This window comes from Podarcis liolepis (assembly GCF_965112155.1).
Source record: "Podarcis liolepis genome assembly, chromosome: 7".
NCBI lineage: Eukaryota > Metazoa > Chordata > Lepidosauria > Squamata > Lacertidae > Podarcis > Podarcis liolepis.
The window spans coordinates 74,385,249-74,410,967 of record NC_139561.1 but is presented as its reverse complement, the minus strand read 5'-3'; the positions used below and the strand labels follow the sequence as shown (position 1 = coordinate 74,410,967).

Genomic DNA, 25,719 nt, shown 5'->3' with positions numbered 1-25,719 from the left:
TTCTCTTCTCATGAGGTGGCCAAAGTATTGGAGCCTCAGCTTCATGCTCTGTCCTTCCAGTGAGCACTCAGGGCTGATTTCCTTAAGAATGGATAGGTTTGATCTTCTTGCAGTCCATGGGACTCTCAAGAGTCTCTCCAACACCATAACCCAAAGGCATCAATTATTTGGCGATCAGCCTTCTTTATGGTCCAGCTCTCACTTCCATACATCACTACTGGGAAAACCATAGCTTTAACTATACGGACCTTTGTTGGCAAGGTGATGTCTCTGCTTTTTAAGATGCTGTCTAGGTTTGTCATTGCTTTCCTCCCAAGAAAAATGCAGTTTTGATTGCTAAATTGACTCAGAGAGGGCCTGTTCTTTTAAGACACTATGCCACATAAAAATCTTGCTCTGGGACAGGGGTTTCCCAACCTTGGGTCTCCAGCTGTTTTTGGACTGCAATTCCCATCATCCCTGACCACTGGTTCTGGTAGCTAGGGATGATGGGAGTTGTAGTCTAACAACCAGAAAAGTACCAAGTTTGGGAAACCCTTCTCTGGGACTTTTCCTGCCAAGGAAACAGGTGATACCTATAGCAGAGATGAGGAGCAGCTAGATGATGTTAGGAGTCTAGCTTCCATCATACCCAACCAGCAGAGCTATTGGTCATGGGAGTTGTAGTCCACCCACATCTGGAGGGCTCTGCGTTCCTCACCCCTCACAGATATGCAACTCTTATGTGACCTTTTTTTGTCAAGTTGTTTTGCATCCAAAAAAAACGTGATTAAGGGGGCGGGGCGTGTGTGCCTGACAGAGAGGAGCGTCCACGCATTACTCAGTCACTTTTTAGAAACACGCGTAAAAAAACGAGGGGAAGAGAAATCGACGCCTGCCATGAACGGTCTTCAGCACGGATCTCATTCACTACACGCGTGTCCGCGCGCGTCAAGCAGCCCCACGCCCGGATCTGCCGCGTGCGCCATCCACACGCAACTGCAAGGCGCGCTAGCTGTGCGCGCACGCCAACACGACGGCAGCCTGCCTGCCTCCCTTTCCCTCCTCCGGCCTTTCCCTCCGGCTGCTGACCCCCGGCCGGCCCCGCCGAGCTCCGCGCCCCGCCCAGGCTCCGCCGGCCCCCGCGGTCCCTCCCACACCCACCCGGGTTCGCGCCGGCGACGCGGCTGCTTTCCGACGCTCAGCAAGGGAAGCGCGCCGAGGTCGGGACCACCGATCGGGCCCGGAACCGCGTGGCAAGCAGCGAGGACGGGTAGGAAGAGGTGGGGGCGACCGAAAGCAACCGGTGTTTGTGTGCGTCTCTGAACTTCTCGGAAAGCGCTTTGCCAAGTAAGTTCAAGGCAACGGTCTGCTGTTGTGGGTTGATTTCGAGGTGGGTGCGATCCGGAGTTAGCAGAGACGTCAGAATCTGGATAAGGGGCACGAAATCGCCTCCTTTTGGAGGTCGGGTTTCTTTTTGTGCGTGACTTTGCTTCCTGGAAAGTGCTAATACTGGTGGTCACCCGTCATTAGTGGACTATTAAATCTAAGTTGGGAGCTACTAGCAAAGTCAGTTCCAGGTTTCTGGAGGACAGGATACTCTCCATGGCCCCAATCCTCTTGGCGAGCCTTCCCCCTCGCTGTGGCAGGTCTAGGGGGCTCTTGTTAGTGTGCTAGGGTCTGGGGTGGGGTGGGGGTCTGACCTTTGCCAACTTAAGAAGAGAGGAAACAGACCAGCTGTCCCTCTAGTTCTGTATTGCCCACACTGATTGACAGCTGTTTCTCCAGGGTTTCAATCCGGAGAATTCCCCAGCCCCTAACTTGCAGCTTGGACCTGGAACCTTCTGCACTCAAAGCAGATGTTCTACAGCTGAGCCAGGACTCTCCCCCTTGACGTTGCTGCCCCTGGTAATTGGGGTCCTTTTACCTCCTGGTGTGTGTGCCTCTCGGTGCTCAGTTGACGGGGCAAATAAACAGTTTTCCTTCCCCAAGCCCCATGAAACAGCTGCGTAATGTGGAAGCTCGTGTGCTTGGGTTTCTCTGCATTAGTTGTGGTCTCTGAAAATTTAACAGCGTACGAAGGAGGCCTTCCTCCTGCAAAGGTCATTGGGGTGATCTTGAAATCTGTGGGAAAGACCCGATATTTTGGAATAATCCCAGGGGTTTGGGAGGATAACTCCGAAGAGCCGCATGACTCTTATTAGAAATGCTTCTGTGTCTTCCCCAGTGGTGCAAACAGGCACAAGTTCAACAGGGGAAACCTCTCCCTCCCCCCACATCACGTTATTGGCAGGGAAGGCTTCTCCTGTTGAAGTTTTGCATGCCGCTCAGTTTGAAAAAGAGACAGGAGCCTAGGTGCTGGCGGTGGAGGCGGCTGGCAGGCAACCCTAAGTGGGAAAGGCTTGGAAGTATTTCCAGAGGAAGGTGGTTGAATGGGAGGCTTGTGTTAGGTGAGCACGGCAAGTGACCCGATCGACTCATGTTGACTCGAAATATTTGCTTGGCTTTAAGGGACAAAGAATGGCCCATTTCTTTGACTGCCTTTAGCAACATTCCTAAGGGAAACGCTCTGGGCTTGCGAGAATGCTGCGTTAGTGTTTTGCAAATTACAGAATTTCTTCATGGGACTTGGTGTGCTGAGGCGGCCCGGAAGGGGGCGTTAGGCAAAGGGATGGAGGGTGTGTCTTATGAAGGGCTACATGCAAACTGCCAGGTCAAAGGCAGCCTGCCTCTTGAGGACCAGTTGCTGGGAAAAGGGCTAATGCTGTTGTGTCTGGCTGGCCACTGGGGGAAATGCAGGAAGTTGCCTTCTTATACCATCTAGCTGACACCGAGCAGGAGAGTGTTTTTTTCCAGGCTTACCTGGAGATGCCAGGGATTGACCCTGAGACCTTTTGCGGGCAAAGGAGCTGCTCAACTGCTGAAGTACAGCCTTTCCAGGATGCTGTGCAAACTAATCCTACAAGGGCTCTTCTTATGTGCTCTGTGGTTCTCATTTCTACCAGCCTGTTTGTTACACTGGGGAATGATTGCTGTCCAAACAATATGGAGAGCACCATAATAGCATAAGTCGTCTTCTTTGGCGATCACTTGTAGCTGAGTAAGATTGCCTTCCATAAACACGGTTTTAACAATGAGTCCGTAAGTGACTGTGGAGGCCAATTATGGACCCACACGTCCTTCCACAGTGGGGACATTGGTTCCCGGGCGGGAGTTGATCACGGTGTGGATTTGCCAAGCGTGCCTTCCTCTTAGCACATTTCTCCCTTGCGTCCTGAGTTCGAGTGTCTTCAAAGCCTTTGGTAAAGGCTGTTCTCCAATTGGAGCACTCGCAGGCCAGTATTTCCCAGTTGTCGGGGTTTATACTACATTTGTTTAGATTTGCCTTGAGATTTGCCTTTAAACCCCTTTTGTTGACCACCAGCATTACGCTTTCCATTTTTAAGTTGGGAATAGAGTAGTTGCTTTGGAAGACGATAATCAGGCATCTTCACAATGTAAGTAGAACCTGCAGGATCAGGCCAATGGCCCTGAAAACCCCAGCTTCTTGTTCTTATGGTTGGCCAACCAGATGCCTCTGATAAGCCTGCGCCGGCGGCAGAAGTTGGTGGAGGTGATGCTGAGCCAGATGGATCAAGGCACTGGCTCTACATAGAACACGTTCCCCTTGTTCGGTTTTTCCATCTGTAAAAGGGGAACAATAGCAACTTTTCAGGTGTTTTTTAATTGTGAGAGAAAATCACAGTACAATTTTTAAAGTGCTTGTGTATGTTCTAAAAGGTTGCATGCTAGTGGACCTATCTTCTACCTTTAGCCTGGTGTCTTTAGCCAGATCCGGTGAATTTCCTAGTTTCCTAATCTCTGCAGGCAGGAACAAGAAAAATCTTAGTCTCTTAAATTACTTTAACATACGAGACCAACTTGGTAGAGACAGCGTAATTAATTTCCCCTTTCCTACTAGATCTTCCTTGTACCTTAAGCATATTCTCCTTCACCAGAGGTGAGGGGGCGTGAACTAACTGAGTCTAGGAATACAATTCTGTGGTTTTAACTCTTTCATGGATGTATTAACTAGCCCTAGGCTTGCTAGTTATATTCGACTGCAATTTCCCACCGTTGTTGTTAGCTATTTATTTATTTATATACCGCTGAGTTGCCAAAAGGGCTTCTAAGCACTTTACAAGTATGTTGTTGTTGTTTAGTCGTTTAGTCGTGTCCGACAAACGGTAACAAATGTATCCAGACCTTTTTAAAATGCACAATAATGCAATTTCATCCAAAAGTTGAAGACATTCATTATTAAAAATGTAAGACAAGTTCATCAAAACATTATAACTATTAAAACAGTTTTTTTAAAAAGCAATGAAAACAATATAACACTCCACTGACGTGGGTTTTAAAGTTTTATAATTTGCCCGAGTTTTGAATGTTCTGCTTCTTTTTTTAAAATGCAGCCACCTGTCGTTTTAAATGGATAGTTTTAATTGTGAGCCGCTCTGACAACCCTTCTCAGGATCAAGGCCAGGGTGCCATATTAACTGCTGCTCCCCACCCACAAACCCAAGACAGTCTACTCCAGGCCCGTCAGTTTTGTGCAAAAGGAGAACAGGCTTGCGGCAAAGGTGGAATGCTGTGGCTACTTATCGTCTTTGGAAGGGCTTGGTACTGAAATGAACCCAAGCAGAGCTGTGAGACTGGATGCCATGGGGGTCGAGTATGGGGGATATTTATAACTCTAGCATCCTGCTAGCCTGGGTATATTTAGACAGAGCTGCCAAACAACAAGTCAGGGGAGAGGGCTTGGCCAAAGGGCTTAGCTGAACTCCCGTGTGCTACACCCAAGAGGAATTTTCCTTCCTGGGTCACTTCTTTCCCTGCCTCTCGCAGTTTTGTTGTTGTTGTTGTTTAGTTGTGTCCGACTCTTCGTGACCCCATGGACCAGAGCACGCCAGGTACTCCTGTCTTTCACTGCCTCCCGCAGTTTTGTCAAACTCACGTTGGTAGCTTCGAGAACACTGTCCAACCATCTCGTCCTCTGTCGTCCCCTTCTCCTTGTTCCCTCCATCTTTCCCAACATCAGGGTCTTTTCCAGGGAGTCTTCTCTTCTCATGAGGTGGCCAAAGTACTGGAGCTTCAGCTTCAGGATCTGTCCTTCCAGTGGGCACTCAGGGCTGATTTCCTTCAGAATGGATAGGTTTGATCTTCTTGCAGTCCATGGGACTCTCAAGAGTCTCCTCCAGCACCATAATTCAAAAGCATCAATTCTTCGGCGATCAGCCTTTTTTATGGTCCAGCTCTCATAATACTAACCTACAAAAGTGATGAGCCAATGAATGGCCGAGTCCTAGGCAGGAACCAAGCCTCCCTTTCTTTCTATATCTCCTAAGCATCCCCAACCTGCTTCACATGAGACAACAGTGTGATGCAGCAGCAAAAAAAGCTAAAGCCATTCTAGGCTGCATCAACAAAAGTGCCGTATTTTTCGCTCTATAACACGCACCAGACCATAACATGCACGTAGTTTTTAGAGGAGGAAAACAAGGAAAAAAATATTCTAAACGAAATAGTGGATATATGATTTTTGTGGTTCATGCTGTGGCCACAGACATGTGATCTGACAGTGAGTTTGGAGTAGCCCAATGCAAAAATCCTGAGGATCCATGTGGATCCATGCTTTGTAACCACGGAAGAGGGAAGGAAGGGGAACCATGGATCCTCTGCTCACGACTGCAGCAGATCCCACCCGCCACCGGCAGGCATTCGCTCCATAACACGCACAGACATTTCCCCTTACTTTCTAGGAGGAAAAAAGTGAGTGTTATGGTGCAAAAAATACGGTATAGTGTCCAAGTCAAGGGAAGTCATAGTACCACTCTGTCCTGCCTTGGACAGACCACACCTGGAATACTTACTGTGTCCAGTTCTGGGTGCTACAATTTAAGAAGGATATCGACAAGCTGGAACATGTGCAGAAGAGGGCAACCGAGATGACCAAGGGTCTGGAAACCAAGCCTTATGAGGAACAGTTGAAGGATCTGGATATTTAGCCTGGAAAAGAGGAGACTGAAAGGAGATAGGATAGCCATTTTCAAATATATACAAGGCTGTCACGTGGAAGATGGAGCAAGCAGCTTGTTTTCTCTTGCCCCAGAGGGTAGTACCTGAACCAGTGGCTTCAAGTTACAAGAAAGGAGATTCCCTCATTGCAGGGGGTTGGACAAAAAGACCTTGGCCTGCTCCCAACAGGTAATGTTGCGGTGGGGGGCATAGACAGCTTGGCCTTATAGAGTGGGTGCCCCTGGCTCTCTTCATTATTCTCCCTTACTGCTAGAATTTAGATTTCCAGCTTCTTGGGGGCAGAGATCTGTCTTCCTTTCGCTCCTTTGTTTTGAGTATATTAAAGTGAAGTAAGGTTGAAGAACCTTTGGCTTTCATCTCTGACCATTGGCCATGCTGCTGCGGGGAGTTAATCCATATCAGGAAGGCTGTATGCTCCCCATTCCAAGTGCAAAGAGACGTGCATTGATGTTTCCACCAAAAATAACGATAAAAGGATGCCTCTCAGCTGGTTCTGGGGCCATTTTTTTTTTGTTTCTGATACCCAATGTACCAACCTGGATCAAACCACTGACCCAATAGCCCCTTACAGCAAAAAGTCTAGTTAACTATGCTAGGGAATGGACAAACTTCAGTCTGCATTAAATGTGTAGCCTGCTGTTGTGTATTTTCTTCTTCTTAAGATAGCAGACATGTTTTTGTGTGTGATAAGGACAAGAAGCAACGGAGTGGGCAGGCGGGGTGAGTTAACTAACATGCAGAGAAAGGGTTAAACCTTTGCACTCCCCATTCCCAGTCCTATCCCTCCCATCCTACTCCTGCCTTGGAAATCAAAAGCAGGATAGGTGCTTAGCTTAGGGGAGAGACAGTGTGGTGTAGTGGTTAGAGGACCAGACTAGGACCTGGGAGACCGGGGTTCAAATTGCCATTTGGCCAGTATTATTTATTAAATTTATATACCACCCTTAATCCGAGGATCACAGGATGGTTTACAGTATATAAACACAAAAAATTATAACATAATAAACAAAACAATAACACACACATCCTATACTTAGTTTTAAAAGCCATAGATTAATTAGCCAAAGGCATGGGTGAAGAAGACTGCTTTAACCTGGCGCCTAAAGATATGCAGTGAAGGTGCCAGTTGAGCCTCCCTAGGGAGAGTATTCCACAAACAGGGAGCCACTGCAGAAAAGGCCCCGCTCTCATGTTGACGCTCTCCAGATGAAGCTCACTTGGGCCAGTCACTGCCTTTCAGCCTAAACTACCTTGCAGGGTTGTGGTGGCAATTAAATGGGGAGAGGGAAAACCATGTGCACTACCTTGATCTCCTTGGAGGAAAAGGTGGGATATAAATGCAAGAAATTAAATGGATAAATTAAATGCAGGGGTTTAGCCTCAAGTGCATTCCCTCCAGGTAAGTCTGCAAAAGGGAAGAGAGGTGCTTCGTTCTCTCTCCAAAGAGCGTGGCGTCAGTTTGTGTGGGCAATCTAGCTAGTTAAAAGGAATGAATCATGAGTCACGGCAAAGCTTGCAGGCATCCCCGCAGAGGAGAAAACAAAAGGGCTGGTTTCATTTCAAGGTTTCCAAACCTGATGTACCCTTGGTTAACAGATTGTCCTCAGCAGAATGTCAGATTCAGTCTGTTGCAACTTTAAAGAACAATAATACTGCATTGGCGCATATATTTTGATGTCCTTGTAGCTTGCTTTCCTGTGGTATATATTCTCAAAACATGAAAATAAACACGCACACAAAGAGTATACAAATGCAAGAATTATAGGGCCACTCTCTTCTGTAGACCTGCTTGGTAGTCCATCACATATTTTGGGGGCGGCAGTCTAGCCTGATCCAACTCCTTCTCCCTCTCTGGCTGTGTGCATCCCATACATTTAAAACACATTGCTTCCCCCAAAGCAGGGCTTCCCAAACACTGGTCTCCAGCTGTTTTGGGACTACAACTCCCATCATCCTTAGCTAACAGGACCAGTGGTCAGGGGTGATAGGAACTGTAGTCCAAAACAGCCGGAGACCAGTGTTTGGGAAACCCTGGCCCAAAGCATCCTGGGAACCACGGTTTGTTAAGGGTTCTGGGAACTGTAGTTCTGTGAAGGGCAAACTACAGTTCCCAGGCTTCTTGCTTTTAAGTGAATGCTGCATGCACAGCCGGGCTGTTTCCTTTGCTGTGCTGCCTGTGGGGTTTTTTCTTTTCTTTCGCACCTTCTGGTCAGCAGCGCACGCTGCTGTTCCCCTCCAGCCTTTGTCCTGGAGCCAAGGCAGACTTAATTTAGCTCCCCTAATCTTTCCCTCTCTGCCACTAGCCAGTACCTTCCCTCTTAGTTTTTTAAAAAGAAGTTTGTTCCTTTCCCTCAGCTCCAACCAGCCCATATCTCCTCGCGAAAGACCAGGGAGGCCCAGCAGTACGGATCCTGAGGGGTAGGTGTGAGGGGCTGCACGGGGCAGGTAGCGAAGCAATTTCCCCACCCTTTATCTGGGGAAAGGAGACAAGACGACCCCAAGGGCACTGCTGTTGGGCAGGGTGAGTTTCCTGCGAGGGTGAGCCTATGGGTGGGATAATATAACACCCTTGCGTGCCAAAACACAGCAGAATGGGCACCTCTCTGGGGAGGAACAGGGACAGCTGTGTCAGGGGCTGTAATGGAGCTGTCAACCGAGTGGTTGTGTTGGCTATTTGGAATGGGGCATGGCAGAATCAGGGGGCAAGCGTTTTTCTCTGGTGTGTAGCAATGCTTGGAAAGCCAGTTTTTTAAACAAACTGCAGTTCCCAGGTTTCTGTGGTGGTGGTCATGGTGGGGGAAGCCACGTGTTTTTAACGTGCTTTAAACATGTGTTGTGATTTTTCACATTGATGGAATATGCAGAAATGGCAAGTTTATCTAGCGAAATCAGAAATCAAGATGAGGCAGAATTCAAGGAGGATTGGATAAAGTTTGTAGATTGTTTTTTAAAAACACAACTATTGTAAACATGCTAAAACTCAAGTGGCTTTAGAGTAAAAACAACAGTAAAACACAGATTTGAAAATACTGTGGAAAAGGCAAGATATAGAATAACTAGCATGCAGAATAAATTAGAAAAATATGATTGTACATTGGCAAATGTTGCTTCAACTTTCTTTTTGAAATATATAAATAAAAGCTTATGAAAACAAATAAATAAAATAAACCTTTGGTGTGGATGTGACATGCTCCCGTGATGTCTAGCCTCACCCTGTGAAGGTGTAGCCATCCTTTCTGCATTTAAAGCAGCCTTGCATAGAACCCTGGGAACTACAGTTCCCAGCGCCCTCGCTCAATTAAAGTTGCCAGGATTCTTTGTGGGGAGGGAAAGGGGCTTTAAGGGTACAGGCTTGTGTTCAACATAGTGCTAAGATTCTGCCAGCAAAAAGGTTGCGCAACGGAATCTCCTCCCCCTCACGCACCCCCTTGGCCCTGGTGGGCATGCAGCCCCCAAGGAAAGGTCTGATCCAGTTGAGGTACAGTCAGTGTTAACTGGATCCACCAGTGGGTCCAAGGGGGCTCTTTTCTCTCTCTGCCTCCTTTCCTCTGAAACTCAGCACTGCAATGCTGAGATTGTCCAAGGCATTTGGGTGCTTGAACCCGAAATTCTCTGCATCATGCTCCCATCAGGGCAAATTAACAATAATGCAATTGGCTTCATTAATGGCGACAGATTGGCACATGCATCAGATCTCCTGTTTTTGCAGCCCCTCTGGCCCATTGGATGGACGCGGGTGGCGCTGTGGATTAAACCACAGAGACTATTCTGCTCTGTATTCTGCTCTGGTCAGACCTCACCTGGAGTACTGTGTCCAGTTCTGGGCACCACAATTCAAGAAGGACACTGACAAACTGGAACGTGTCCAGAGGAGGGCAACCAAAATGGTCAAAGGCCTGGAAACGATGCCTTATGAGGAACGGCTAAGGGAGCTGGGCATGTTTAGCCTGGAGAAGAGGAGGTTAAGGGGTGATATGATAGCCATGTTCAAATATATAAAAGGATGTCACATAGAGGAGGGAGAAAGGTTGTTTTCTGCTGCTCCAGAGAAGCGGACACGGAGCAATGGATCCAAACTACAAGAAAGAAGATTCCACCTAAACATTAGGAAGAACTTCCTGACAGTAAGAGCTGTTCGACAGTGGAATTTGCTGCCAAGGAGTGTGGTGGAGTCTCCTACTTTGGAGGTCTTTAAGCAGAGGCTTGACAACCATATGTCAGGAGTGCTCTGATGGTGTTTCCTGCTTGGCAGGGGGTTGGACTCGATGGCCCTTGTGGTCTCTTCCAACTCTATGATTCTATGACTAGGACTTGCCGATCAGAAGGTCGGCGATTCGAATCCCCATGACGGGGTGAGCTCCCGTTTCTCAGTCCCTGCTCCTGCCAACCTAGCAGTTTGAAAGCACGTCAAAGTGCAAGTAGATAAATAGGCACCTCTCCAGTGGGAAGGTAAACGGCGTTTCCGTGTGCTGCTCTGGTCTGCCAGAAGTGGCTTAGTCATGCTGGCCACATGACCCAGAAGCTGTACACCGACTCCCTCGGCCATCATAGCGAGATGAGCGCCGTAACCCCAGAGTTGGCCACGACTGGACCTAATGGTTAGGGGTCCCTTTACCTTTACCTTTGGCCCATCAGATACTAAGGGGTGGTGAAGCTTGAGAGCCTGGCAGAATAACCTACATAAATATTGGGCTCCTGCAGATCTGTTTCTTGAGCATTTATGTGGATTCGCTCGCACACAGCTTACACAGAGGTTAAGCAATATCTAGCTTTAATTTTTATGTATATCTTATTGGTTTTATACTCCACCTTTCCTCCGAGGAGCTCAGGGTGGTGTGCATGGTTTTCTCCCTTCCCCATTTTTAACTTCACAACAACCCTGTGAGGTTGTTTAGGTTGGGAGACTGTGGCTGGCCCCAGGTCACCAAGCGAGCGTCAGGTCTGCCTGGGGATTTGATCCCTGGTCTCCCTGTTGCTTTCCTAACCACAAAAAAAATCTGTTGTCCGCCCTGCTCCACCTAGGATTTGTGGTTGCAGGGCAACAGCTAGGCACTTTTACCCATTAGAATTCTGCAAGCCTAAATTCCTTTCTGCGCCTGAATCCCTCCCGCAAAGCACAGGCAGCCCGGAGGCGACAGATGTATTGCCCCTGTAGTGGGGTTCAAAATTGGCTGCCAGAGGCATGCTGTTTCTCCTGGTGCCCAGTAGCATTGCTAGCCCTGCTGGAGGCAACCCCAGCCGCCAACTCGCTTTCTTCCAGGAATGTGCTCCCCGCTGGGGTGCAGTTACTGAGCAGCAGGGAAAGGCAGGCTGGTGTTGCTCTGCAGCTACAGCAACAAACAATAGGGTGTGTATGTGTGGGAAATTAAGGCTACAAGGAACCGACAAAAGAACATTCAGGCAGCTCTAAACCTGGCCGTCCCTGGATTGTCCAACCAGTCTAACCGTCTGCGTCCCCCCGTTTCAATCTCCCCAGCATGGAGAGAAGCTTTTGTACCCTTGTCCAATGGATCTCAAAATTACGAGCTGCCTGGGCAGGCCCAAACATCTCCTGCACATTCCACAAGGCTTTGGCGACACTCTGCTCCCTGCCAGAGCCTGGCTTCCACTTTTTTGGTCTTGTGCCGTGGTTGAGAGGAGGAGGTCCCCCGCTTCTTTGCAGCTCCTCCCACGCACATTGATTGACAGGTGGTTGACAGGTCCCCGCTCCTACCCACAATACCTCTGTCAGTTGATGCCAGCATCATTGCCTAGCTGTAAATCGGGCTAATTCCAGAAGGAAGTGTAGCTCGGTGGCAGAGCAAAGTGCAAACACGTGGCACTGTACCTTGAAAACCCATTTTTTTGAGAGCAAAGTGGTACCTAACGTTTAGAGCAGCTCCAAATGTGTGAGCTGGGGCGTTCTTTGTTGCACCGAGAAATCTCTTGGCTGACGTTTGCAGTTGAAAGCGTGGCCTTTCTGGCAGAGAGTGAGCCAAGGCATGGGAGTGTTCCTATTCCCCTTTCCTGCTCGGTTAGTGATAGCAGCAGCCAAACATGCAAGCCAGAAGGATGTTTGTGGAAAGGATCTGTTTGTCTGAGCACTATGGGGCTGGGGTAGGAAGTGAGGAAGCAGGGGCCAGCCTCCCTCCCGGGCAATTGGGTGTGTGCCTTCCAGCATTAGTCCGATGGTGGTTGTTGTTTTTGAACCGGTGCCTAGCAGCGAAGTCATGTGTTGAGTGCGGATGGAAATTGTGCCAAATGGGACCCCTGTGGAACAGGTGGGGGAGAGGGGTACAGAATGGAGTAGTGGTACCTCGGGTTACATACGCTTCAGGTTACATATGTTTCAGGTTACAGACTCCGCTAACCCAGAAATATTACCTCAGGTTAAGAACTTTGCTTCAGGATGAGAACAGAAATCGCACAGTGACGGCGCGGCGGCAGCAGGAGGCCCCATTAGCTGAAGTGGTGCTTCAGGTTAAGAACAGTTTCAGGTTAAGAACAGACCTCCAGAACGAATTAAGTACTTAACCTGAGGTACCACTGTATCCTGGAGCAGGGCTGAGCAGGTCGGAGGAATGATATATACTGCAGCATTTTATTGCAAGCCTCAGTTGTTTTCCGTAAGTGCCTCCTCGGCCATTGGAGGCCATGGGCACTTGCAAACAGAGACTCTGAATTTTAGCTGAATTCTCCCTCTTTCTTGTTAAATGCACTTTGATCTGCATGTTCTGGTTAAGAGCACGACAGGACCTTTCTCTGCCGGAAGGTTGCGAGCTTAATTGCCTGCCAGGGCAGGCAGAAGGGAAACCCTGAAACGTCCCTGAGCACCCTAGAGACAGGTTATCATTTGCAAACATTGCAAAGCAGTTTTCGGTGGCTGCAAAAAAAGCCTATTGCCATAGTTACAGGCCTTTGCCCTCCCTTCCACAGGGCCACTGAGGCCATTTCAGGATGTGAAATAATGGGTCCAGCCCCAGCTGTTGGAGAAACCATTTCCTCTCCTCTCCCAGTCCATTTCCCTTTCCACCTGGCTGATCTGAACACGCCCCCCCCCAAACTGCCCCTCTCCCCACAGCCGTCGTGCTGACACTTCTCAGCCATCTTTGTTTCCTGCTTGCATTTTGAGGTACCTTCTCTAATTCTGGAATGTTTCTCAGCAAAGCTCTATTTTTAACCGTACCCCCCTGGCTCCCGGTGGACTTGCTGTTTACTTTTCCGTCCTTAAGAGTAGCCGACTTTGCGTTCTCTCAGGGTTCCTGCTTGTTCAGTGGGAACTCCCCAACAGGCTGCGTTCTTTCTTCAGGGCAATGCCGAGTGAGGTGGGAAACGTTAGCTGTTGAATTTCTGCTGGTTGCCTCAGATTGGTGCGTCCGTTGACAGCGCAGGAGCCATCTCAAGAGGGAAAGGCAACAACCTTGCTGGGAGAAAAGGGTGGAGGAGGGAGAAGAAAGGGGGAATGAAGAGGGGAAATGTTATGTACTGAAGTTCTCACCCTGGGCCAGCAGGGGGATACTGTAGATAGTTTTCACTCAGGTCCACATATGCAAATAAGGGATTGAAAGTGACGTTCAGTGATAGGATAGTTACAGAAAATGGTTACTGTTGCGTGGTAGTGGAGCTCTATATAAGCAGGCTGGCTGAACCCTTCAGTTCAGTTCTGGCCTGGCCTGTGAATAAACAAGAGCTGTTTGAAGAATCGCTGTGTCGTCTGATATGTTCACCCACAACTTAACAGGAAATGCCCTGAAGAAGAACAACATGTCTGAAAAGGTGGAATTTGTAGCTCATGGCAGCTGTTTTTGGTGGAAAACAGGATAGGGGGGAAAGGTTTAGCCCCAATAGGGTTCTCTTTGCATCCTGGGGCTAAGTACAGTGGTACCTCGGGTTAAGAACTTAATTCGTCCCAGAGGTCTGTTCTTAACCTGAAACTGTTCTTAACCTGAGGTACCACTTTAGCTAATAGGGCCTCCCGCTGCCGCCATGCCACCGCCACTCAATTTCTGTTCTCATCCTGAAGCAAAACTCTTAACCCGAGGTACTATTTCTGGATTAGCGGAGTCTGTAACCTGAAGCGTATGTAACCTGAAGCATCTGTAACCCGAGGTACCACTGTACACTTTTTAGAAAGTGTGCTTAACACAATGTGTAGTGTAGGCAGCCCTGTTCAGGGAGGTTTTTAATATGTAACGCTGTACTGTTTTTAACACTGATTGGGAGCCGCCCAGAGTGGCTGGGGAAACTCAGCCAGATGGGCGGGGTATAAATAATAAATTATTATTATTATTATTATAGTTGGGCCCTGTAATAGGGAACCTCAGGGCTAAATGCAACCTACCACGACTCTCTGTATGGTCCTCAGCTCTCTCTCCAGCCACACCCCCTTTCACCAGACCACACCCCTTTCCCTCCAGGCTGCACACCTCACCAGCCTTGCTTTGTGCTCTTCCTGGGAGTTTTTGCCTTGCTGGAAGAACAATTCTTGCTTGCCTGGATGGTGGCCAGAAAGAACCACAGAATTGGAAGGGACCCTGAGAGTCATCTAGTCCATCCCCTGCAATGCAGGAATCTCAGCTAAAGCATATTACATCCCGCACATTGCTCAAGCCAGGAATCTGACTATCCATTGTTTTTATATCTCCTCAGAACAGTCATGGACTTGTGGTTCCTTCTGCCTCTGTGTGGGATCTTGATAGGATCTGCAGTAGCAGGTAAGCTTGTGGGGGGGGGCAGGGGAGGAGGAGGATGAGAAATGGCTGAGAACGTCTGCTGACATTTGGGCTTTTGTACTCTGCGCAAAAAGAAAATCCAGTTCAAAAATGTACTGCACCTTATAGTCAAAAAGGATCTTGGTGAGCCAAGGTGGTGTAGTGGTTAGAATCTCGGACTAAGACCAGGGAGACCTGGGTTCAAATCCACACTCACTGGGTGACCTTGCTCTAGTCCATGGGTAAGCAAACTAAGGCCCGGGGGCTGGATGTGGCCCAATCGCCTTCTAAATCTGGCCCGGGGACGGTCCGGGAATCAGCGTGTTTTTACATGAGTAGAATGTCCTTTTATTTAAAATGCATCTCTGGGTTATTTGTGGGGCATAGGAATTTGTTCATTCCCCCCCCAAAAAAAATATAGTCCAGTCCCCCACAAGGTCTGAGGGACAGTGGAAAAAATTTGCTGACCCCTCGTCTAGTCACTGCCTCTTAGCTTACTTTACAGGATTGTTGTGGGGATTAAATGGGGAAGGGGAAAACCATATACACTACCTCAAACCTCTTGTGGGGGGCAGGGGCAGCAGACGGTAGGATAAAAATATAATAAATCAAATAAATAAACCTGAACTTGGCAGTATTTGCTCGAATGTCACCCAAAAATAGCAGGTGTCTGAAAGTGCCACTTATATATCCAGGTCTTTTTGGTGTTGTTTTTGTTGTTATTTCTTAATTTATATGTTGCTTAGTTGCCAGGTGGGATAGGAAATGCAATTTAAAGAGGAGGAAAGGTGGGATATAAATAAAAATAAATAATAAAGATAAAACATTTCCCCCCAAATGGGGTTTATCAAGATCATGGGAAGTTATTATAACGCTAAGTAGTTCAGTATAAAGTGATTGATTAATGGGGGCGGGGCAGGGAAGATTAAAGGATAACTGTATTATTAATCTCCTCTATATATGTGTGTGTGTGTTTGCCTCTTTCAGAACCACCACAACCCAAGGACATTCCACACGACCCATTCAATTATGGTGAGCCAGTTGTTACTACCTGGGGTCAGGAGATAGATGGCAAGGGCGGAGACCCTCTGACAGACTTTTGGAAACAAAAAACGTGTTCTCCAATCTCCTCATTTTTTAAATTAAAAAACTACAGCTTTAAAAGAGGTGCAGATGACTCTGGCTTGGAGCGCAGCACTGATGCAAAGGAGAGGGGTTTTTTAACCTTCCGTCACCACCTGTGGAGGCTATTTTCCTCAGCCTATGTCTCCCTTGCTTCCCATAGTGGAGACCCATCCATTTGAGCAAGTGGGGCACTGCTGCACTAAGATCAGTCTGTCCCCAGCCAGCCCTCACATGTCTGCCTACCTCTTCACTGACAAGAGGTGGCTCTGGTAGTCAGCTTTCTATTCCTTAGTCTCAGTGCTGGCCTTCTAGGACTCAACAGGGAGGAGGAAACCTGTGCCACATTTACACCATGCCTTAAAAGTGCTGTGATACTGCTTTAAACAGTCGTCTCTTCCCCTCGCCCCCCCAAGAACCCTGGGAGCTGTTGTTCTGAGAGTGCTTAGGAGACGCCTATTCCCCTCACGGGTCTACAATTTCCAGAGCAGTCTTGCAGTCAATCCCTCTCCATGGGGAACTGTGGGAATTGAAGCTCTGCGAGGACAATGGGGCCTCCTTTCCTTAGTTGGCGCTTGCTATCATTGGCTTGGGGACGTGGGTGGCGCTGTGGTCTAAACCACTGAGCCTAGGGCTTTCCAATCGGAAGGTCGGCGGTTCGAATGCCCACGATGGAGTGAGTTCCCATTGTTCGGTCCCAGCTCCTGCCCACCTTGCAGTTCGAAAGCACATCAAAGTACAAGTAGATAAATAGGTACAGCTCTTGCGGGAAGGTAAACGGCGTTTCTGTGTGCTGCTCTGGTTCGCCAGAAGTGGCTTAGTCATGCTGGCCACGTGACCCAGAAGCTGTCTGCGGGCAAACGCCGGCTCCCTTGGCCTATAGAGAGAGATGAGCGCCGCAACCCCAGAGTCGTCCGCGACTGGACCTAACAGTCAGGGGGTACCTTTACCTTTAGATATCATTGGCTTGGGAGCTCCGCCTACGGTTTGGGCTACCAGAATTTCGCCCTACCCATCCCGATGGGCACCAGCTGCTATTGATTTGGAGAGCACTGGGTTGGGGAACACTGATGCAAAGCATCACAAGAGCGTCCCCTCATTCCAAGTCGGGGATATGTTCCCAGCTGGAAATGACCACTTCTTCCTTCTCCTTCCTTCTCAGATTACCAGTCGCTGAGAATTGGGGGGCTGGTTTTTGCTGTCGTCCTGTTCCTGCTTGGCATTCTCATTGTGCTCAGTGAGTAGATTCTCTCCCTCTCCCCCCCCAGCCCCCACAATCCCCTGCCTTCTAATGAGCCAAGCTTAGCCATGGCACCTGCCGAATTTCCCCAACATTGTGACTTTAATAAAATGCAGCTGCAGAAGCTGCAGGTGTGGAGAGGAAGGGCTCCTTTCACACACCTGTTTAGTAGAGGGCTGATCGCTCAGGGCGAAAGGGACACTGCCCCAACAACTCTCAGCCTGCCCTCTGCCAGACCCAACCTTGCTTTCTTACTTACATCCAGCATATATGGTATTACTGGCTATCCTTGTCCTCAATCTCAGTGTCATAGGAGTCATCAGGGAAGTGGACAAAACTAGAATTAGCGTTCTCTGGCGCCACCTACTGTTGACCTCCCTGCCTCCTGCCTCGCCAGTTCCAAATGGGAACCAGCCACCACTGTCCAGTTGTTATTTTTTCTCCTCTTAAGACCCACACAGCGGGGCTCAGTTGCACACTCTGTCTCACACACCAGATACACCTTTTCTCTCGAGGAGTGAAAAGCAGCTGGTGGGGGCGGGGTGGGAGCAGGAAACTACTGAAGGGAAATGGATCGAGGAGCCCATGTGGACATATGGCTCAGTCAGTAGAGCATGAGACTCTTAATATCAGGGTTGTGGGTTCGATGCCCACATTGGGCAAAAATAAAAATAAAAATCCCGCATTGGTCCCTTCCAACTCTAGAATTCTATGATTTTATATATGAAGCTGTCTTTTACAGAGTCAGGCATTTGGTCTGCCTTGTCCACTATTTCTGCCTCTGACTGGATGTGGCTCTACAGGGACCCCAGCAGATGTCTTTCCCATCACTCACATCCCTGGAGACACCGGGGATTGAATTTGGGGCCTTCCACAGGCAAAGTTACGTGCTCTGCCATAACTTTCTACTGCCACCTTCTGGTGATCTTCTGCAGCATGTTAACAGCACATGCAGCTGCTAAGTGCCACCAGGCTTGTAGATAAATTGGAGCCTCTGAGATACAGGAGGGTGTGTTGACATCCTTTGGGGAACCTTGAGGTTTGCAAAAGGAAAACACATCAAGGGGAAACCCGTAGGGGGGCATCTTCTCCAACCGAAAGAGCAACCCAATGAAAGCTGCTTGTGTCCTCAGAATGCCGTTGAGAGGATGTCTGGAATGGAGTTTTTGGGAGGAGGGCATGGCTGGCTGGAAGCCCGAGCAGCGGCACTCTGTGCTGCAACATTTTGTTGCAGGTCTCACTTGTAGTCTCTGAGCCCCATGTGGACCTCAGACTGTTGATCTATTTAGCTCAAGACTGGCTGGCTTCAGTGCTCTTAAGTTTAGTCTTTCCCATCCTGTCTTTAGATATTTTGTGAATTAGAGTTGGGACTGTCTCTGTGCATTCTGCCACTGACCCGTGGGCTCCCTCTAATGTGGGCTGCTTTCTGTTCCAACTACTTGGCAACACTCCCTTCCCAAAAGAAGGCTGGCAATCCCAGAGTCTTTGCCCCTCGCCTGTCCCAGTACTGATTCTCTTTCACTGTTTGCCCAACTTGGGATTTCTCTCTCTCTTTCCCAGGTCGACGTTGTCGCTGCAAGTTCAACCAGCAACAGAGGTAACGCCTTTCTGAAAGCTTAAATGAGTGGGTGACCTAGGATGGAGGGGCTATTATATATTGCAGATGCAGACAGGTGACCTAGAAAGGAGAAAAAAAAGTAGCTCAAATTATGAGTTTTGGAGAATGTGACATTATAACCTGAACAGGACAACAGCGCCCTCTAGAGCATCTGTGATCAGACCATTCCTCCGGAAGTCTGCAACAAACTGATATCCTGTCTTTTATTCTTCAGTATGCATTCTGAGGTTGATAATCATTTATTGCAGTACCTCATCTAATCAAAACTAGCTAAGACTTCTTGTAATATAAGTTTTAATGAGTCATCAAGGAGGTGGAATCAACCTCTAAAGAAATTCTTGATTGGCAAAATATACTTATCTCTTGTGCCAGTAGTCTGTTACACAAATAGGCTAAAACCTGATCTGCCTCTGTGAACAAACAGGCTTTGCGCTCTGTCTTTGTCTTCTTGGAACCATCCAGTCAGGAGGCCAAAGATATTCTCTCGCTCAGAAATTCTCTTCTATAAGGAACTCTGCACATGCTCTAAAATCCAAGACTTTGCTTAAGCAGGTAAAATGTAACTAGCTAGGTCAGGCTGATGTTTCTTTTTCTTTGCAAGTCTTGTGCATGATTTTGTTGCCTTCCCTTTATTTATTATTATTTAAAATGCTTGTATACCGCCTCTCATTAAAACAATACCAAGGTGTACAGTAAAACAGTTTGGTACGAAACAAGAAGAAGTACAATCGGAAAAAGATCTTCTCACACACCCTTTCCTCCAGATAAAAACTATTTACACTTGGACATTTGGCTTCACTCATTTCCAAAGGAATTTCTCACTAAAAGCTTCCCCATGTGCTAAGACTGCACAGTTGTTAAGCTGCCTCCTTTGTTTTCTTAAGGAGCTTTCACAAGATTTTGTTTATTTATTTCTTTATATATATATTTATAGCCGGCACTTTCATAAAAACATATCCAGGTGATATGCGACATATAAGGATAAAATCAGCCAAAAGCATCCATAAATACATCAGTAAAACATAGTGATTGCTTAAAAAGAGATGGTTCGTGACCATATAGTTTTCAAAAGACATCTTAAAGAAGGAAGGGATGGTTCCTGCCGAACTCTAGTGGCAGGGAGTTCCGCAGGGTAGGGCGTGCCCCACTCAAGGCTCAGTCCCTCGTTTAGACCAACCCAGCCTTAGGAGCGTTGGGAACCAGCCAGAAATCATCCATCAGACAGTCTCAGTGACAGAGGTGGACCGTAAGGAATCAGGCAGTCCTTAAGCTATTTGGACCTCAAGTTGTTTAGGGCTTTATGAATGAATACAAGTAACTTGAATCTGGCCTGGTAGCAAGACGGCAAATTGTTAAACTTGGGGCTTTGGAAAAGTAAATACAAAGCTTCTCCCTGTCTGCCAGTGGCGTAGCGTGGGTTGCCAGCACTCCGGGCTACCTGGAGGAGAGAGGGTGAGAAGGAGGGAAACAGAGACAGAGAACGCATGTGCATTCAGCTGCCTAACAGCATCTGTGGCACCCAAGAGATTGCAGCTGTAGAGCTAAGAAAAGAAGAGTTGTTCCATTGCCCAGAGAGGTTCTCATGGAGAGGCCGTTTTCAACAGAGCCCAGCAACGGAATCGCACAACTGTATTGAGACAGCACCAGGTGTTGAAATTTGGCGGCCTTAACAATTTTGCACCCCTGTGGCCCTCCCCACGCTACGCCACTGCTCCCTGCTCCCTCACCACAATAGTTGGATTGGAAGAAGGGGTCCTTGGCAGTAGGGTTCAGACCACCAGCCCTCCAAATAGTCAACCCATTTGGGCCCATGGAAATGTGAATAAATCCATAGCTGGCAAGGCTCATTGGCTCGCATCACCTTAATTAACCATTTCTGTTGGTGCCCTGAGTAGTTATTTTATCTGTCAACAGGAGGAGCTATTGCTTTGCACTTGTACAAAACACCATGGTTTTTAAAAAAACAGAAATCACTGCAGGATATGAAGAGAGCAAGGCATTTTTGTTAAGCACAGCATGACAAATATTTTTTCCTATTTACAGGACGGGTGAACCTGACGAGGAGGAGGGGCCCCTGCGCAGCTCGATTCGGCGTAAGATCCAGCCTACTTTAGTTATCCTTCACTTTCCCCTGCTGCGCCCTTCTTTTCCTCATGCTTGAGGACTAGACACTTTAAAAAGAAAACCGGGGAGCTGAGCCTCGTGCCTACGTCAGATTTATTTGTTTCGTTAAAAACTTTTTATTTGTTTATTTTGTAAAAATTACTTGCTTGATTGTAAAAACAAAACAAAACAAATCAAAAGTTTATATATATATTAAGGGGTTGGCAGAAGGTAGATTGAAATCTGCTGGTAGGATTTCTAAGTGCGTTGGAATAGATTGGCAAGGACTCCTGGCTCAGGTGTTTAACAATAGCAACCAGGATATGACTTTTCCCACCTTAATTGAGCGGCTGAAACAAAGAAAGCGAGTGGACTTTTCTTAAGGATGGAGAGGTTTGATCTTCTTGCAGTCCATGGGACTCTCAAGAGTCTCCTCCAGCACCATAATTCAAAAGCATCAATTCTTCGGCGATCAGCCTTCTTTATGGTCCAGCTCTCACTTCCATACATCACTCCTGGGAAAACCATAGCTTTAACTATACGGACCTTTGTTGGCAAGGTGGGGGCTGTTAGGAGACCCCTATTCTCCTCACAGAGCAGCAGTTCCCAGAGTGGATTAACAATCAATTCTTCTTTCCAGGGAACTTTGGGAACTGTAGCTCTTTGACAGGATCCAGCCAGGCAAAAAAAACCTTGAGGCACAAAGAAAGGCCTGTGAGGAGGGTGTGACCTGAGGAGGGCCAGACTGAGATGTCTGGAGGGCCTCATTCCATCCCCAGGCCTCAGGTTCCCCACTCCTCTGCTAGATCCTGTGCTGTGGGGCGAAATGTATTTTGGGACTGCTTTGATTTGTCATGTAACAGGACACACTGCTGGGGCAAACTATTCCTGCCTGGGGTGGATTAGGGAAAAAGTAGGAAAGAAAGCTTAAAGCCTTTTAGGGAAACAACCGTTTTTTAAAAACTGTCTCTTTCTGACTCTCCTTGCTAGGTTTATCCACAAGGATGAGATAGAAGAAGCCTGAAACTGGTGAGTTGCATATACCACAGGACTGGGGAGATGGACCACTGGTTTGGACGGACTGGTTGGGCTTTGGGTCCCGCTAGCATGCTCTGAAAATCAAGTTGACAGCTTCGCTCATAGTTTACACTATATTGAAATTGAAAGTGATCATAGAACTTTCCAGTGAACACTACTGCATGGGCAGTGTGTCACAGTGGTTAGACTTTTGGACTAGCATCTGCGTGGCCAGGGTTCAATCCAGGGGTATTGTGGGGAACGCTGAATGGCGGCTCGCACACCCTGCCAATAATGCTGATTGGAACACTAGAGGGGTTAAAGAGGGGGCTGTGGGGCAGACATCAGTAGGGCAGGGTCTGCCGGACCCCTGGCAGCCAGTGGAGGCTCATCCATTGGGGCGAATGGGCATTCCCTTGCCAAGCTCAATCAACTCAGCCTGCCTGCCTTCTTACTTCCAGCCAGGGGTTGGCACTACCTGCCATCTTCCTGCCCCCTATCCTCAGCAGGGAAGAGGCCAATGGAGAGAAAACAAGAATTAGTTGCCTCTGCCAGACATTGTCTCTAGCGCCACCTACTGTCGGTCTCCCTGCCTTAAAACCTACCAGTTCCAAAAGGCACTCCACTACTTGGAGCTGCCCAGGAATCCTGGGTGCCAACTCTGGGCCTGGCAGAGGCAGTCCTTATACCCAGGGCCTGAGCTGCCTAGGGCTTTTAAAGGTGAACCATGTCCCTTTTAATTTAGCCAGGCACCTCCAGGCCTGCAGTTACAGAGAGGCCTGGAAGTACACAAGAAGCTTCCTTATCCTAAGTCAGCAGCTCTCCAGGATTCAGGCAAGAGTCTCTCCCAGACCTATCTGGCGCTGATGGGATTCACCCTGAGACCTTCTGCATGCCAAACATGTGCTCTCCTACTGAGCCACAGTCATTTCCTCTAAACTTACTGTGGGACATCTCACAGAGCAGTATGTCGTTGAGAACCATCTGGAGAAACTGTGATCTTATCGGGGCTTTTCGGGGGCATCTGTTGGGCTTCTGCCTTTCTGGATTTATTTTGAACTTAACTCCTTCTGCGCCTGACTTTTCTTTTTCTCCTCCCAGGCTGCTCCTGACATGTCGTTCCCCCCATGATCCAGAGTGTTCCTGTCTCTGCACTACACACAGCCCTCGCCTCCCTGCCCCCCAGCAAGCCGCCTGCCTTTTGCACCAAACCTGGCAAAACGCCAGGCCTGCTGTCTTCGTGGTGATCCCAGCCTAACGTGGAAGTGCTTAGCTTGCTGCGAGACTCCGAGAGAAAGGGGTTGTCGTCCGACACATTTTGCTCAAGCTTAGTCCTCATCCTAGGCGATGAGGGGGTATGAAATCTGCCTTCCTGGTGCTCAGACGGTTACGATGAGACTTCCCAAGAGCGGTGGTAGAAATGCTTTTCAGACATATCTAGGCATAAAGGCTGGCAGCTCTGCCCTTGAAAAGAAAACAGAAGGGGTGTTCTTCTTCCAGAGAAGCTAGGAGCTCATCCAAAGTGGTGGGTTGCTTCCACTGGCCTTTCAGATTGTCACTCAATGCAATCTCAGTTACTCAGTGCAAGTGCAGAGTGCAAGCCAGCCTTTTCTTACTTGGTGCGTTCCAGATCTCGTCGGACTCCCAATTCCCATCAAACCTGGCCAGCGTGCCCAATGGCCAGGGATGAAGGGAGTTGCAGTCCCAACGACATTTGGATGGCACTGTTTTGGGGAAAGCTGAAAGCGAGCACTGTCTCCAGACACCTGTCTGTCTCGAGAGACAATGGAGTGCGCCTCGGGGGGTGAAGTCTAATTGCTGTGTTAACAGCACCAGAGTGATCTCCCCAGGGCGCAAGCCTGGGCAGTGTGTATGGAGGTCCCAGGCTGCCCAGATGGCAAGACCCCTCTCTCAGCCTTGCTGATGTGGCCCAAAGGAAAGCAGAGCAATACGTTTGACAGCAGCTTGGCTGTAGGAGTTGCTGGACAGAGGCATACAAGGCACCATCCAACCACCTTGGGAACTGCAGATTTGCATAGGGTTTTCTCCTTAGCCTTGTCTTCTCCTGAAGATATCCCTCAAGGCAGCAGAGGTCTAGGATCTGAGTCTTCCTTCTCCTAGATGGGCTGCCTTCCCAAGTTGACGAGGAGCCCCATTTGCCCCTCACTTCACTCTGCAGGATGTGCAGAAATCATCTTCTTGACCATTGGGCCCACTATTGGTCTCATCCACTCCATCTGCTGGAGCCTGTCTTCATATGCAGGGGAAGTCCTTAACTCACCGGGGGTTTGAGACCCATCTGCTATCCTCGCCTGGTTTAGCCAGCCACTTTAAGCCACTTCCCAGAGTGTGGCTGCTGTCATATGCTGACAGCTTCTAGGAGCCACAGGTGAGAGCTGATTGCAGGGTGGGGCCCAAAGCTGAACAAACTACTCCAGAAGGAGCACAATGTGTCCCCCATCAGAGGTACTACCCCTCTCCTAACATCCCACCCCATCCCCAGGAAGAGGGTGATGAATAATGCATCCCTAACCATGAGGCTCCCTAACCAGGATTTTGCAATTTCCCCCAGAGCCTATTTGTTGCATTTAGCAGCTGCAGCCACAAGACGTAGTGGGGAATGTTCATTTTGTTCCTGTCTGGTGGAGTGCAAGTTCCCAGCCCTGCCAAATGCACAATAATACACTCTTATAAATGGGAAGGGAGTATGAGATCTTTCCTTTTTTTAATGAGAGTAAATTGAGGCCTTTCTTTCATAAACAAAACATAGTGACAGTTTCGACAGGAAGAAGAAGTTCTGGCCTTATTACAAGCTTGCTTTTTTGCCAAGAACTTCCTACAGTCAGTGCAGAATATCCAGCTGTTGGGCTCAGCAAGCTGGCTGGATCTAACCAACTAGGGATGCAGAAGCCGTAGCCCTTCCAGATGTGATAGGACTCTCAACTCAAATGCCTATGGTAACTGGGGCTGCTGGGAGTCCAGCACCAAATTAGAGGACCACGGCTTCCCCATCCTTAGCCTAAATCTTTGCCTGTGGCATAGCAATGCAGCCTGGCTCTGAAAATCCAGACCAGAACTGGAAATCTGCTCCCAAGTGCTGATGCTTCAAATAATAAAATCTGGAGGCAGAAAGTAATTCCCGCCTTTGCCCTGCGTGTTGGGTGTGTAGGAGGCAATAAATGAGTGTGTACGCTAGTTCTCCTGTTATACCGCCTTCACCTGCTTGGAAAAACAACCTTGCTGCGTGCGGTATCATTTGAGGTTACCTGCATTCTCTCGCCACAGAGCAGTGTGGTTTCTTTCCAGCAGAGGGCAGTGCTATAACATCCACCTGCTTCGGTTCCGTCTAGGCTGCGTAGGAGGAGCAGGTGTGGGTGGCACCTGTCAAAGCTTCATGCCTGATGCTCTTTGTCCTGCTGGCCCTTAGGAAAGCTCTCCACTGAGCCCCGTTCCCCTGGTTTCGCTGACCCCTTTCTATGTTTCTGACCTTTTATGTCTGCCAAGTCTCTTCCACGACATTAAATTGCTACTTTCTCCAGCTGCGGTGAAATGTCAGACTTTGCTCTCTCTGTGTATCTGTGTGCTTGTGCATGAACGAGCCTGGGAGCAGTAAGATATGGGTGGTATTTTCGGGAATTTCCACACACAAACTCCCAGGTGCCTTGCTCGGATATAGAACTATCTCCTTCACTAAATAACAGCTGTACCAAACAGCTGTGGAGGGGTCGGAGGAGAGCTGCACATTTCCCCATTGTGAGTTTAATTGCCTTAAGTGACTTGCCACCTAGGTTGGGGGCCTAATCCAGCTCCTGCAGCAATTCCACCCCCACCCCCTCAAATTTCAACAGCAGCGACAAAAATACAGTCATACC

At 48.4% G+C, this 25,719-nt stretch overlaps 1 protein-coding gene across 3 annotated transcripts; it reads left to right on the top strand.

Annotated features, from left to right (window-relative positions):
* The first annotated feature begins 778 nt into the window (after positions 1–778).
* FXYD1 (FXYD domain containing ion transport regulator 1) lies at positions 779–25,385 on the top strand. 3 transcript variants are annotated; one of them, XM_083512402.1, is made up of 8 exons: positions 779–1,329; positions 14,686–14,750; positions 15,735–15,779; positions 17,032–17,106; positions 18,670–18,706; positions 20,771–20,820; positions 21,821–21,859; positions 22,949–25,385. In XM_083512402.1, the coding sequence occupies exons 2-7, from the start codon at positions 14,693–14,695 to the stop codon at positions 21,841–21,843; spliced, it is 288 nt and encodes a 95-aa protein (XP_083368528.1). In that variant the 5' UTR covers positions 779–1,329; positions 14,686–14,692; the 3' UTR covers positions 21,844–21,859; positions 22,949–25,385. The 3 variants fall into 3 exon arrangements, with proteins under 3 accessions (XP_083368528.1, XP_083368529.1, XP_083368527.1); XM_083512403.1 differs by lacking the exon at positions 779–1,329 and adding an exon at positions 8,300–8,578; XM_083512401.1 differs by lacking the exon at positions 779–1,329 and adding an exon at positions 8,313–8,475.
* The last annotated feature ends 334 nt before the right edge of the window (positions 25,386–25,719 follow it).

Coding starts and splice junctions, on each gene's coding strand:
- FXYD1 (XM_083512402.1), top strand. CDS start 14,693: ATGGACTTGTGGTTCCTTCTGCCTCTGTGTGGGATCTTGATAGGATCT. Junction 18,707..20,770: donor AAGTTCAACCAGCAACAGAG/GTAACGCCTTTC, acceptor TCCTATTTACAG/GACGGGTGAACCTGACGAGG. Junction 20,821..21,820: donor CCTGCGCAGCTCGATTCGGC/GTAAGATCCAGC, acceptor TCTCCTTGCTAG/GTTTATCCACAAGGATGAGA.